Source organism: Peromyscus eremicus, chromosome 8a, assembly GCF_949786415.1.
Source record: "Peromyscus eremicus chromosome 8a, PerEre_H2_v1, whole genome shotgun sequence".
Lineage (NCBI taxonomy): Eukaryota > Metazoa > Chordata > Mammalia > Rodentia > Cricetidae > Peromyscus > Peromyscus eremicus.
Genome location: NC_081423.1, coordinates 26,150,623 through 26,166,287, shown reverse-complemented (window position 1 = coordinate 26,166,287; position 15,665 = coordinate 26,150,623). Strand labels below are relative to the sequence as shown.

General features: G+C 37.9%; 1 protein-coding gene across 1 annotated transcript in view; it reads right to left on the bottom strand.

Moving 5' to 3' along the window:
- The window catches only part of Gabrb2 (gamma-aminobutyric acid type A receptor subunit beta2), a 211,419-nt gene that overhangs the window by 25,032 nt on the left and 170,722 nt on the right, over positions 1-15,665 (bottom strand). The window contains exons 6-8 of the mRNA XM_059270364.1: positions 14,034-14,171; positions 12,151-12,303; positions 8,184-8,428 (exon numbers count right to left, since the gene is read on the bottom strand). Coding sequence (XP_059126347.1) covers positions 8,184-8,428; positions 12,151-12,303; positions 14,034-14,171 — 536 coding nt within the window. The remainder of the gene's footprint in view (positions 1-8,183; positions 8,429-12,150; positions 12,304-14,033; positions 14,172-15,665) is intronic.

The following is a 15,665-nucleotide window of genomic DNA, read 5'->3' as shown; positions in this document are numbered from 1 at the left end:
TATGGAAGTAAACCTATAGATCTATAGACCTATAGTTTACTTTATAGAGGTTTGATAGGGGTTTGGCATCATTTAACTGTGGTGAACTTCTAGATCAGTTGTAAGTTTTCCTTCCAGCTATGTCCTACAAGAATTTTAGTACTGCTGAAAGTGACTACATTTTAATATTTGAAAGAATTTATTGTGGAAACTATCTGAACTAGACATTCTTTTCTAAGATAGGAGCTACCTTTTTTTTTTTTTTTTTTTTGGTTTTTCGAGACAGGGTTTCTCTGTGTAGCTTTGTGCCTTTTCCTGGAACTCACTTGGTAGCCCAGGCTGGCCTCGAACTCACAGAGATCCGCCTGGCTCTGCCTCCCGAGTGCTGGGATTAAAGGCGTGCACCACCACCGCCGGGCAGGAGCTACCTTTCTATAGTGATCCTACTAGTTTTTGGGGTTTTTTTTGTTTTTGTTTTTTCGATCCTATTAGTTTTAGTTGATGCAAATGTAACATTCTTTCCATATACATTTTCTAGCCTCTAGAAAGACTACTTTGCCTTTGGATCTATGTCTCTCTCTCCTCTCTCTCTCTCTCTCTCTCTCTCTCTCTCTCTCTCTCTCTCTCTCTCTCTCTGTGTGTGTGTGTGTGTGTGTGTGTGTATGTGTATGTGTGTGTGTGTATTTGTATATGTGCATGTGTATGGGTGCATGCTTGTGAGAGGTGACCAGAAGACAACTTGTAGAAATCATTTCTCTTCTTATGCCGCGTGAGTCTTGGAATTAAACCCAGGTCATGAGCCTTGGCTACAATGCCTCAATCTGCCTAGTTCCACCCTTTAATCCCCTCTCATTCCCATTTCTAATCGTTTGTTTCTTCTCCATTTTAGTTTTCATAGAAAACTTTATCATAAAATGGATCTTGAGATATAACTTTTCTCCGTTGATTCTCCCCGCCCCCGCCCACATTTTTGTCTGTTGCTTATTGGCCCCTTCTGCTCCTGACTTCATTGACCTCTTCCAGGGTTTCTATGCTCTTCTCTGGTTTGCATCCTTCATCTTGACTCAAACTTTGCTGTTGGGTTTTCTTCTTTCCTCATCTACAGCTTGGGTAGATTTGTCTGAACTCTGCTTGCATTAGCCCTGGCTTTGTTTACTTGTATTTTGCTGGGCAGTGCTTCAGTTGGAGGGGAGTGTTGCTTTGGTTTGTTTTACTTTTCAATTTTTGGTTTCACTTTATAACAGTTTAGACAGAAAATAAAATAGATCTAGACTTACTTTATCCTCCCATCTCTCTAATACTTAATTGGGTAGAGTAAAATATGTGCTTTCTGTTGCTTCTTTTTTTTCCTCTCATTTTAGAGGCAAAATGTACATATGGCACACTCCTCTATGGTGCCAATATCTGAGCAAACTACATACAGGACAACATAGGGAGTGATAAGTAAATAGGTATCATTTCATTATGGAACCAAAAATATTCCATTTTTCTATAAAAGGAGTTAACAGTACACAAAGTATGTCAGCAAAATGAGGCTCATTTTATAGTTGTTTGTAGTAGACACCCCTGATGATTTGGCACTCGGTAAAATATTGCCACCATTAATTTGATTTATACTTGGAAATAAGAAAACTAGCAATCTATCCAATGGCAGAACATGATTATCTCTTTAAAAGAGTATCACTAAGCTTGAACCAAAGGCAGTATTAATGATGGTTATACCTATGTATGGGGATACAGGTATTTTCCATTGTTTAAAACTCTGTCACCATCCCAATATTTCTAGCCAATTTTAACCAAGTGCTCTTAGCTGGTACTGTATATGTTTTTAGCATAATTATCCCAATCATCTTAGCAGCTCCATAAGGCAGAAATTAGTGACTCCAGGTTTCAGCCAAAGGACTTAAAACATTAAAATATCCAATGTTGCACAGCTCATAAAAACAATAACACAATGTGGACCCTTTCAGTCTGACTCTAAAATACAGCCGCCTTCTTGCCTCTCATGATTGCCAGGGACATCTTGATTATTTAGCATATTACAGCTCTAATTAAAAAAAATATTTAAAATCCTCGGTGTTAATTTATATTTCAAATTCTGAACACAAACTTAAAGACCCAAAGAAAAGAACAAAGACATATCTGGAAAAACACACAAAATCAGAAAACATTAAATTTCGTACTTCATTGTATATTGTTGAACATTCTCTTTAACCAGTTATATGAAACAAGATCTTGAAAAACAAAGGTCTTGATCATTGGGTCATAGAGTATTAACTCTTTGAAGCTATCACTTAAACAACTTGACATATAAGAAGCAATATTTCTTCAAAATATTCTCACGGTGAGAGGATGTTCTGAATTTTCTTGGTGTTTTATCCAGTCATCAGACCAATCATAATAATTTGATTTGTTTTTTTAAGTGCAACATTCTTCAATAATAGTCTAAACACCAGCTTCCACAGGATTGCATTCAAAATGATTACCATTCCTCCCAGAGTGGTGCTGGATCAAACCAGTCTACTTTCTACCTTCATTTCAACAAGAGTAACTGAAGTTTAAAAATCAGAGCAGAAACAACATAGTCATGATAACCTGAAAGCACAGACGCCTTAGCTTCCAGAATTTTTGAAGAGATTAAGACGAAAACCATGATTAACAAACTCTCAAATGTCTCTGATCCCAGAACCTATTGCCATTTCTCGGGTAAATTCCTAACAAGCAATAAAAATTATAAAAGCAACGAAGAACCAAAACAAAGAAGCCCTCTGATACAGCACTCACACCTGCGCCTCTGCACCAAGACCAAAGAGTGAAGTGTCAATGCTCTTGAAGCCCAAGTAGCAAAATTAAAGAAAAGTGAGGTAGTTCAGAGATACAATAGGGAACTCCTTAGGCATCAAGTCCTCACAGGAAGGGTTGAAAAGCACTCAGTATCACCTTATCTCCATCAGGAGATGGACATTAAAACTCAAAACCAAAATGTCCCAATGGGCTAGTGGTGGAAAGCTGAGATTATTGTGTTCATTCTTTTCCTCTTACTCCAAAGGTAATATGATGGACTGTTTGTCAATTAAAGTCACAGACACATGGGGATTCAGAACCCCAACTCTAAGTATTAGTAAAAATAAACTGAGACTTGATTAATCACAGAATACTTTCAGTTACTGTCTTTATCTCTCATGATAACAGAGCCAGTCCTGCCAAAACAATGCTTATTTATAAAATAAATAACAATAAAGCAAGGACTTGATGCAAACATAACAATCTTAGTCACAAATAAATAATCTAGGGTAGAACTTAAGGTTCTGAATTCCAATACTCCAAACAACAGAATACTCATTCAACTGTTTAAAACACTCAACACCAAAACCAAGGAAAGCCAAGCTATATCATGATACTGCAGTCCCTCCATATAAACAATAGGCATGTCCAAATACAATCTACTTGCTTTGTTCTCTAGCATTGCAATAATTTCTTAAGGTTGTTGTCCACACAGCTGTATTATATTGAAGACTCAAGTAGGTCTTCAAGGGATACTTCCCTTAGACTCAAATCTGTGGACACATGCCTATAGATTATCTTCAAAAATGCCAAACATTATTTTAAAGGGAACATCTAAACAAATTTGTCCCAAACAGAAATAGAAATAAATGGATTAAAAACTGGCTATCTAACCGTATACAGAGAGAAATCGTAATTGGTAGTCCGTCTAGTTGGGGAGAGGTTTCCAGTAGGGTCCCACAAGGATCGATACTGGGTCCCATTTTGTTTAATATCTTTATAAAAGATCTGGAAGACAAAGTAGAGAATGTGCTAATTAAGTTGATTGATGGCACCAGTAATTAAGGTGAGCTTGGTATATATAAATGCTATTGGTCTTCAGGAAGCATAAAGGAAAAAGACCAATACTAATGGAGAATGGGAGAATACTGATTAGCTGATTTTCAAAAAGAATTTTCAGAGTTCATTCTAAGCAGTAGGAGTACATTGAAAAGGTCTTAGTGGCTTTGCATTACAAAAGCCTCAGCAAAGTCATAAGGACAATACAGAGTCACAACACCCTAATGTAGACTAAGGAACCTCAAGTAAGCATTCTTTTTGGAAGAGTTTTATTTAGAAAACTGGTGGCTGTAGGTTTAACAACACGAAAAGCACATTGGAGCGATTTCAAGTGTGCAGTAACTAAGGCTGAAAAAGCAAGAATGACTAGAGTCTCAACTATGTAAATACTTAGCAACTTGCAGAAAAAAACTCAGGAGACCACATAAAGCTTAAAGCAAGGAAAGGTGTGTATGTGGCGACGGGGGTGGGGGGTGGGGTGGAGTTGAAAACTTTAGCCATGAGAACAAATCAACCTAAAGCAAATTCTATCAGGGAACACACACACACACACACACACACACACACACACACACACACACCTGCAAAAACAAACAGATAGGCTTTGCTCACATCAAGAAAAATTTTGCATATTTTTCTCATTATTTATTTTTTGGGGAGAGTATTATACGTGTTGAATTACTGCAGAGGACACTTGGGGAAAACATCAGTAGGTCTTATGATGGTTTGAAGTTGATTTGAAATTCTTAATGTTTTACAAGTTAGATTGTTCTCTAAGTAGAGGTAAAAGAGATGCTGAGATATGGATTTTCATGTGCAGGGTGCTGGGTTTAAGTCAAGTAAGCTGATGGCACAGATGGACTAATATGGAACAAGAGTTGTAATTTCCCTTTGTTTTTCTCAGTACCATGGAATGCACACTAATTATGGTTGGGGAGACCCAGAGCACGTACTAGGGTAGGTTAACTTTCCTACGCAATTCTGGCTATTGCATGTTTTCCTTATTAGCTTTGGTTTCTGAGTTACTTAAGTGACAGGATGGGAAGTGCTTCAAAAGCTGAAAAATATTTTCAAAAAAATAACAGCGACTAATAAAGAGAAGTAAGGAAACTACAGAAGCAAGCACATCTTTCCCCTTTTGACCTTCCCCATCTCATCCCGCCCTGACCTTGGGACTGTGCAGTCTAAAATCACCACAGCTGAACACACACAGTCCTTCCATCTCTAGGAAGCCATCAAAGCAGGAAAAGAAAAAAAAAAAAACCTAATCCCTCTCCTAGCAGCTGATTCTTTTCTTTGTGACAGGAGATAACAATACTTAGCTGATTATGTGTCCAATCTTGGGGGAAAATAACCTTAGAATTATGCTTGAAAAGAAGGGACATTTCTGATAAGAAATAGTGGCATTATGCATGATACTGACACAAAAGAAAGACTGAATAATCAGAACTCAATATGGATCTCCTCTGACCTTTCATGCTGGGTTGAAAAGAAAGTCAGTATCTGAAATGCTACATGGGCATCTTTTTGTCTTAATCTAATCAAAATGATGTGCTGCCCTATGAGATGTCTGACACAATTTGACACAATAAATTTGCTGTAAATTTTATAGCTAACAACTATTGAAAAGGGGATCCCCTTGCTGTAATAGTAATTTCTGACACACATACACTCCTTTTTAGGTACTACTCTACTTTGGGGATGCTGGACCATGTAAAAACCAAAGAAATCAGTACCAATCAGAATGTAGATGGTCTATTTAATATAAAAGCAGTAGTGCTTAAAATATCATTTTTATTGATACATACTACTCAATGAATAGGCTACTAAGTAATGAGGACTCTCTTACCCTCTTTTCACATTCTCATAATAATCTTCAAATAATCTCTTCATAATAATATTATGACAGAAGAACTGACCCTACTTTACAGATAAGGAATTGAAGGCCAGACATGTTGACTCTTTCTATTGTCACAAATGGCCAAATATTAAACCAGATTGATTGAAAATTTGATGTGGAATTATTGTGCTGGATATCTTTACTGGGGTTCTGATCAAATACAATGGTCAAACCATGTGGTCAAAGACTAACGACACCAATTCAAATATATTATTTGGGGGAAGGGAAAGGGCACTGTTTCTCAGGTCTGAAGTAGGAAGGTTGGGTGCTTTGGGCAGATGATTCTTCAGCATGGGAAGCTATTTTGGGTACTATGGAATGTTTACTGACATCCTTGGCTGCCACACATGGAATACCAGTAGCAATAACCACCTTCCAGCTTTTTACACACACACACACACACACACACACACACACACACACACACACACACACACAAATGTCTCTAGACTTTGTCAAAACTTCTCTGGGGGAAAAATTATCCTGTTTTGAGAACCACTGTACTAGGAGCTGCCTTGGCATCCTTCTGTGTTCTCGATTTTGCTACTTATGGTCTGTACTGTGCCCACCTTCAAACAGAAGGAGGGACTTTTCATCATCAAAAAGTACCTATCCCATGAGTTTTTCTCTGCTTCCATCTGGAAACAACTGAATTTAAAACTTTGTAAGGTTCCTTTAGGTTCCATTTATTTAAACTCTCCACTGCTCCAATCTTAAATTTATCATTTAAATGCAAATTAGTATGAAAAGATCAGGTAGATGAAGGTGAAATGGGATCAGATGTTATCTTATTAAGCCAGTCTTGCATTAGGCAATCGTTTAAACTCGTTTTAAACCCTAGTCCTAGGAGACAATTTTATTTATTATTCGTTCTGCTGGTTTTTTTTTTTTTTTTTTTTTTTTTACTTAGGATACAATAGCTGGCAAATCATGAAAGGGATTTATCTGTATTCTCATTTGTCAAACTGAGAAAGCCATACCAATGGACTGGCTGTTTGCTGTCTACCAGCCTAAAGATTCCAGCTACGGAGTACCTGAGCACTGACAATACATTGACAGTTTCTAGACTCCCTGCTTATTGGCTTTCAGAGATTACATATAAAATCTATCATTATAGAAATCATCATCTGAGAAAGAAGAGTCTTTATTTTAAAAATAGTCTACAAACAAATATCAGACCTATGGTTAAATTGGGATCATGACTCAGGAGCTTCCATGGAGTTGGCCACAAGTAAATTCCAATGGTGGAGCTCACTTGTGTTCTATCCTTAGAATTAAACTGAAGGTGAAGACATTAAGATGCCAGTGACCTAGTTAACTATTGTTATTGCTAATAATTATAGATGGTTTAAGCACATTCTTCTTCCCCATAATATCAGTATGAACTATTTAATGGGTCCTGTATTATATACTATTTCATAAATACTAGGGCAGATGTTAAATAAAAACATGATTTTATTTATCTCAAGAAGTTCAAACATGGAAAATGAAGAAATGGGTTCATAATTATTCTGTTTAGGGCAGACAGCATTACCATAACAAGCCAGAGGGAAGTTACATTTGGATCAAAGAAACCCACCTCCACTGAGTCTGGCACTAAAGCCCTGAAGTGAGGATTCCTAAACTGGGTTGCAAACTAGAATAACCCAGTGATCCTTTAAAATGTATGATGCCTAGGCTTAGGAGAAACCCAGGACTCAGTCTTTCAAAAATTCTCTTCTGGACATTCCACTGAGATGAAACTCTGACTTCAAGAAGAAACAATGTGTAAACTTGTGTAGGAAGTCTGTGATCCCGCTTGATTTAATGAAGACGGGGGCACCTCATGCAGGGAAGTGCTCCGGGGTAAGTGGTACATAGGCAAGGCATTAAGTAATCCGTGTCACTTGAGAAAATTACTCCTCTTTTCTCTACTTCTTCCTATCATTTTGATTACTTGGAGGGGAAAAACATCTCAAGTTGTTGTTGGTAGGTAATTAACATGTTTCTAAAGTTGTTTATTTCTATTTTAAATCAAAGAGAGTGTGGATCTTAGGTCCAGAGCCTTCATTTAATATAAACAACAGCTTAATAATGCAGTTTTATTTTATATTTAAGGTTATGTACCAGCAAGTGCTATTGAGTAAGATGAAATGAAGTTTTCTATTTAAATAAATTTAAATGAAGTAACTAAATTTAGAGAAATGTAAATTAATTATAACATATGATTCTCATATATGGAAAAACAGCTTGTGTGGTTATCAGGTATTGAAGTTTGAACATCTCTACTGCTGACAGAAAGGCCATTCAAACATTGGGTGATACATTTAGGGAGCCAATTTTGCCTCTCAGTTATTATCTATGTAATATTGGGACGATATTACCATTCCCTTCTCCAGGCCATGTTTCTCTATGTGTTAAGAAGTCCATAGAGTTCTGTAGCATCACTCTATGAGATGTACTACTTTCCCTGTAAATGTACCTTGTTGACATCCAGGCGCATCTTCTCATTGTTGGCATTAGCAGCTTTCTCTGCTGCTTTCTTTTGGCGCTGGGGTCCTCTCCCAAAGAAGATGTAGTTGACCAAAGCATATTCCAGAAGGGCCATGAAGACAAAGACAAAGCACCCCATCAGGTACATGTCGATGGCTTTTACATAGGGAATTTTAGGGAGAGTCTCCCTGAGGTGGGTGTTAATTGTGGTCATTGTTAGGACAGTTGTGATTCCTGAAGAAAAGAAAAGAGAGGAAAAATTAGAGTCATAACATTCCTGTTCCCTTACTGTTCTCACAAAAGCTGGAAAAGCTAGCAATATTTATTTATATATACTGATGTATTTGATGGAGGTTTATCATATACCAGCCTATCAAATACCATCCCTGGGAATATGCATAAGTTAACTTACAGTGAACATGAATTGTTATGGGAAATTTCCTTTAATTTGTATTTTTCTATCTGTAGTTATTTATGAAGTAGGGGATTGGAAATACAAATTAAATATTATGGTAGACATGTATGTTTGGGGCAAATTAGCATAGAGAAGACCCTAGTTCAGATTCCTGTTGTGTCAGGGGCAAGAATGTAGACTTGCGGGGGTGCTTCCTGAGGAGTGAGTGGGTGTTTCCCAGGCAACCAGAGACTGGAGATGAAAGGTTACAGCGGGCTCCAGGGCATCATGGGTGGAAAAACTTCATGTAAGAAAAACTTCCTTCAAGAGAGTTCACAGCTCTTTAACAAGATTTCAAGATTTTCATAGATATATTAAAGAAGAATGGAGGTCAAATGAAAGAGAATGTCAAATGCTGGCCAGATGCAGACAGGCAAGCGTATACATGGACACATTGAATTTAGGAAAACTGCTCTGGTAACAATGTGGAGAATGGAGGAACACAGTATAAGACAGGAACAAAGAATACCAGTTAAATGGTTCCCCTGATAGTGCATATAAATAATGGAAACATGAAATTAAAACAGGCAGGAATAGTTCTGAGATCTATGAATACATTATATAGACGATACACAAATAGGTGTGAACATTTGGAAGCTGGAAGCAGAGGGTTAAAGAAACAGGGACCAGAGTGTTCATATTTTTGAGTTGGACAGCTGAACGCATAACACACAGACATGAGACACATAAGCTATAGGAGTCCTGATTGGAAATGTCACCCTGGGTCAGGTTATACTCTCTCGTCCAGTCAGCAGGCATCTCTAACAGTGGAGAGCAGTTAGTCTCAGAGCTGCCACTGGAAAGTAAAGTCATTGGGATTCAGAGTCCTCCATACAGTACAGTTCAGCTTTGTAGCAAAACAGTGCTGAGAAAATGAAGTACAGACAGAGGCCACGGTCACCCAGGTGACGCTGCCACCACCTGAACTTAGATGTCACGAACCTTCGCCTTCCAAGCTACCCCAAATCATACCTCAAAACTTTAATGTCATTTTGCAAAGACTTCTCTGATGAAGTTTTCTCATTTAATTCTGTCTCCTTAATGATTTTTATTTTGTTTTTAGTAGAACCTCATGGATAGCTACATGAACATAAGTCTGGATGCCAGTTTTACTTTAGATAAGGTGTTTTCTTACAGATTTCAGATGTTCTTTAGTAATTTTGAAATATTTTCAATTTTATTTTACTTCGTGACATTTCTCCTTCACATTATACTATATTATATACACTTACTACATTTACATTGCTGACTTTAACATTAATCTGAATGTCCCTTGAAAACAGTTGTGTTCCTAACAATAAATGATTCAAATACAAAGCTAATTTAAGCATTTCTCTTAAAGCATCAATAAGTTATTTGTACAACAGATACATAATAGATACTATAATTTTACTTTATGAAAACAGGGTATATTGTTTCCATTACTTTATTAGCATTTTATGAACACTAATCTTTGCATAAAACAACACAGAAATATAACCACATACAAACCTTTCTCCAGTAGATCTTTCAAAGATTAGGGGAGATAATCACAAAACCACTAAATAGAAATTGTATTTATGGTTAGTTTAAATAAGTATTTATGTCATTCTAAGAACACATATGACAGAGAATTTATTCCTGGAGGTCATTGCTCCTCTCTCCCACCCTCACCCTTGATCTACCTCAGCCTAACCTAACAGCATTCAATACTACCACCCTAAAACAGAAATTATATCCCGGCACTTACACGTTCCATGTCTATTTCACATTGAATAACAGTAAAGCCTTCAACCACACCTCGGAATCCCTTCACGACCCCTTCATCTCCCACCTCCTACTGTCTTTTCTTATGACTTCTCTCCATACTATCCCCTGCAGGTTCCCACTCACATTCCCAGTTTGTTCCAAGCCCTGAGCTTTGTCAGAGGCTTGGACTGTCACCACTCAGATGCTGTTCTGCATCTTTTATTTTCTTGAAGTCTTTTCTCCTGTAACAACTTCTGGGTGAGGTCAGCCCTGATCATGGTAACACTCCCCCAGGCATAGCTACAAAATGTTGTTTCCTTCTCTCTGCAGACTCACCACTGTTACGTTTTGTGGCTCTCCAGTTTCTAGTTTTCTACTTTTTTAAAAATAATCATGCAAAATTTTAGATTTCATTGTGACATTTTCAAACATTATTTTTATTCTACATTGTCCATCTTCTACTCCAGCTCTCTGCTCCACTTTTACCTTTCCACTCTAGTACCCAACTTTCTGTTTTCTCTGTACTCTGTTACCCTCTTCCCTTCCCTCAATACCTCTTTTTTCTCCCCTCATGACTCCGTTTCCAGTTTCATTCACACTCATGCACATACTTATACATATAAACATCAAAAATTGGGGTTTCCATATGATTAAAAAATGTGACATTTTCCTTTGTGAGAATATCACTTATATAATTTCCAGATCAATCTATTTTTCCTCAGATTTTATAATTTCGGTTTTTACAGTTGAATAAAGTTCCCTTATGTATATAGACCACACTTTCATTATCCATTCTTTTGTTAGTAGTCACCAAGGCTGCTTCCATCTCCTAGCTGTTAGGACTCTTATCTATCTTTTACTGCTAAGAATGTAACTTTCACAAAAGGAGAAGTGCATCTTCAGTACCTCATTATGTCAGCACATGGTAGACTCTAAGCAAATGTTTTTCAATGCAAAATGAATGGTTTTCCTGTGAGTGTAATGACTGAATCAGGATCTTATGATGAAGTCAAACAATCCCTTATTATAAAGGTCAGAAATGTAAATAGTAAAATCTGTGCAAGAGGTCATACAATTTACTTTACTTCAATCTCATAAAAATGTTTATGAAATGTAATTTATTCACATCTGGTGTTAGGAGAGAAAAACACAGTCAGGCATATGGTGAACAATACTACAAAGGATGTCCCAGCATTTTCACTCTTTTGTCTCCTGCCTTCTACATGCTGCTTTGAAGCAGGAATAAACCCTGAGAAAAATTGTTGCTTATACATTTGTTATATAGCACATCTCCATGCTGGGGTATGGGATAAAAGGAAGCATTTCACAGGTGAAGGAGCATGGAGACAAATTGAGCAATTATGCAAGCATTATTACGTGAAATATGTTTTGATAAGACTATCAAACTGATGAAACCAATTTCATTACCAACAGCTCTACCATTAACTAATTTTGACATGGAAGAACTTTAATTTGTGTTTAATTGATTTAACGCTGAATCAGATGATCATCAAAGTCTCACGGCTGAACTCTTGTAATGGGAAATGTCCAGTCTTACCGTACACCACAAAATTCTGTGAAAGGAAAGTTCATGTGCTTACACACACACACACACACACACACACACACACACACACACACACACACACACACAGGAAAGAAAAGGAAAGAAGCACAAAGAGAAAGAGGAGGAGAAGAAGAGAGGAAGATGGAGGGGGGGAGGGAGAAGGGGAGTGGAGGAAAGAGAGGACTCCACAGTTTGCAAATGGCCTACCTAATGCAACTCGTGCAGCAGAAGCATCATAGTTAATCCAGAAGGAGACCCACGAGAGGATGGTAATCAGAATGGATGGCATGTACGTCTGCAGGATGAAGTAGCCAATGTTTCTCTTCAGCTTAAAGCTGAGGGACAATCTCGGGTAAGAACCTAGAAAGGCAATTTGAGGACATCATCATTATCAATCAATATTTATAGGGTACTTGCCATTAAAGGCCCATAAAAAGTTTGTACTTCTTCCCTAAATTTAATTTTAGCTGCTAGTGAGGAGCATTTTTTTTTCCTGTAAATCTAGTCTGAGAGCCCAGGTGTTTTAATGAGCCATAGGACTCAAGTGTTGAATGCATCCTGTTCTTACCAGCAACTAAATAATCCTTGCTCTTCCTGCTCAGCCTCATATATTACACCAAAGACGTTCATTCTCTGCAACTGTGAGGACAATGCAATTGGGAGCAGTCACTCTGTTTCCTCTTTCAACTCTTTCTTCCTACATTTACCCTGCAGTTTTTTTTTAAATTATAAGAATAAGGCTGTAGGCTCTAATGGAAGTAAAAAACACCTTCAGAAACCATAGGATGCATCTTCAGTCTGTGATCAGCACCCAGGTGTCTGCGTGGGTTTTCACAAAAATAATGTTATGGTTGGGGTCACTATATGAGGAACTGTATTAAAAGGTCTCAGCATTAGGAAGGTGGAGAATCACTGGTTGAGAGCAAAGAAATCACTTGAGAATTACAAGTTTTAAATAAGATTCATGGGATATAAAGAATTCAATGTCGTCCTAAGGACATAGCTCTCGTTATGTACTAGGCTACCAAAACACCCATCCAACAAAACACGCCTGCCCCAAAGAGCAAACAAAACAAGTTTCCTAAACCTGAGTCCTTTGACTGTGGAGCTGTGGGGAGTTACCATTACAGAGAAGACATATAGGAGTGTGCAGTCGTGGAGTGTGAAAAGTTCACCCTGTAAAAGGCAGCAGGAGAGACAAGGAAGACCTTCCCACCCATTTACAGGTTTTTAGACACCGCGGCTTATGGGAAGCTTCTGGGCTGTTTTTTTTTTCCCTTAAGCTAGAGACAACTTTGCATTTTCACTAAGTCACAACAGCCTTTGCTGGAAGTGGTTTACAGCTCGACAAGTTTCTGGATCCTTAGCAGAAAGTCAATTCTCCAAATCTGCAGTGTTAGAGCTTGTTATTTATGCTCCTGTTGGATTCATTTCAACAAGAAAAACACCAAGAGGAAAATTCTAGCGAGCTTATTACTTCCACTAAAGGAGTTTCTAGCAAATGCATGCCTTCCTGTGTCCTTTGTAGATGAGCTCCTATGGCTACTCACAACATCACGGATGTATGAGATAAAGTGATAAAGGGGCCTGTGTCATCTCAACATTTGGGAGGCCTTAGCATAAAGAGAAGGGGGAGCTAATGAAAATCCCAAGCTCTAAGGAAAATGTGGCCTTCTAGGCTACTGATCTTAGAGGATGCCGTGCTACAGTGCCAGGTGCTGAATGAACTGTCCTCGATGCCGAATGAGCTGTCCCCAGAAAACCATAATGACTGAAAAAAAAAAAGTGATTTTAAAAAACAAACAAACAAAACACCAATACACCTAAGTCTGGCCCAGCTCTTCCTTCCTCCCTCTCTCTATACTTCATCTCGTCTCTGGCAAATGAGAAGTGAAGAGAAGGGCTTGGCTTGGCTTGAAATTGCCTTTCCGGAAAAATAACTGTGTTTCTGAATGGTGCAATGAGGCCTCTTGGGAAACAGTAGTTGTAGCATGGCTTCTATATTGTTGGTTCCTAGAATACAGCCTCAAGAAAAGGAATCCTGAAAAAACGTGCTGAAGTTTCTTTTGCATAATCCCTCTACTACAAACCTGTGGAGAAAACCACCTTCTTGGTGATAAGTTTATAATCTACGATGGAGAACTGAGGAAGTTCAATCTTCGTCACCCCCGTGACTGCGTTATCATCGCCACGCCAGTAAAACTCAATGTCGTCAGTTGTATATCCATCTGTAACAGGAAACACACACGAGTTCACAATACAGAAACAAACACATAGAAAGGACACCGATATAGCAGCTGCTCTCTGCATGTATCACAGCCTACAGTGGTAGCGTGATGTGTGAAGGAGCAATCTAAGCATTTTCAAGTCTACTGAAGCATTTCAACCTCATACAACCTTGTCATAAGGGAGGTATCATTAGACTCACACATACAAGGTGTCAAAGGCTGAGGGAAACGAACAGCATCTTCCTTTTAGAAGTAGAAAGTGGTACACATGGGGTTCAGATGTAGATCTATCTGGTTGTGAGTCTTCCCCTGTCTATGAAACATGATCACATTATCACATGACCCTAGATCATGCGTAAGAGATGATAAAAGAAGAAAAAAATGAAGTATTCAAGAGGTTAGTTTAGTGATGAATGCCACCAAACTATCCCCCTCTAATATAGAATATTTGAATTGTAACATATTTGGTTTCATGTCAGAAAAGAAGTTATCATGAAGAAATGAATAATTAGGTTTTCAATATCCGTGTACTACATCTCTGAAAACATCTCTTTTTTCCTCATTGAAGGTTTTTGAACCTTCAAAATGCTACTGGTTCTAATAGTTTCTAACAGATCTGAATGTATAGTGTCCAATGAAAAGCATACTACATTCAGGAAGTGTTCTACCATTCATTTAACAATAATTTGTGGGACCCATATGATGTTCATCATTGGATATTCTCAGGTGAAAAGATTCTGTATAATTATGATACTTTCAATCCCTGAATCTTAACATTGGAGCACAGAAACCATGAGTGCAGGGAATAGCATGTATTAGATTGTAAACAGTATTTTCAGAGATACATGCAACAGAACCCAGTGCATATTAATAATTAATAGATTCATCTAAGGTGGCCCCAAATATATCCCTCAAGCAAAAGAATGCACCATATCTTTACATATGGTGTCACATTCTGTCTTTAAAAATATTTTATATCTGGACAGCTGAATGTTACAAGTCTGGGAACTGGTCCCTTAATTGCAAAATCAGCAAAAAAATTAGAGACTCTATAGGTTCCTTGCTTTTGGCTTGTTATTAAATGATGTGGTATGGATAACCAGAATACCAGTCTTTAAACACTTAGCTGCACATCGATCATGATCAATAACCCACTTCTCTTTCCTGATAACGAAGGAGTTAAATCTCTAAATATCAAAAGTAAATAAAGTAAAAAGATGTCATTTAAGGCATTCTCTGTGTACATGTGAAGGTCAGAGGACAAACTCTCATTTGGTCCTTGCCTTCCACCTTGTCTGAGACAGCTTCTCTTGTTTTGCTCATGCATTGCCAGACTAGCTGTCCCACGAGCATCTGGGGATTCTCCTGTGTCCGATTTCTCAGTTCCACAGGAGTGCTGAGATTTGAACTGACATTCCCATGCTTGTACAGCAAGTTTGACCCACTGAGCCATTTCTCAATGCCAGAAAAAAATTTGTGATAGCAGTAGGATGT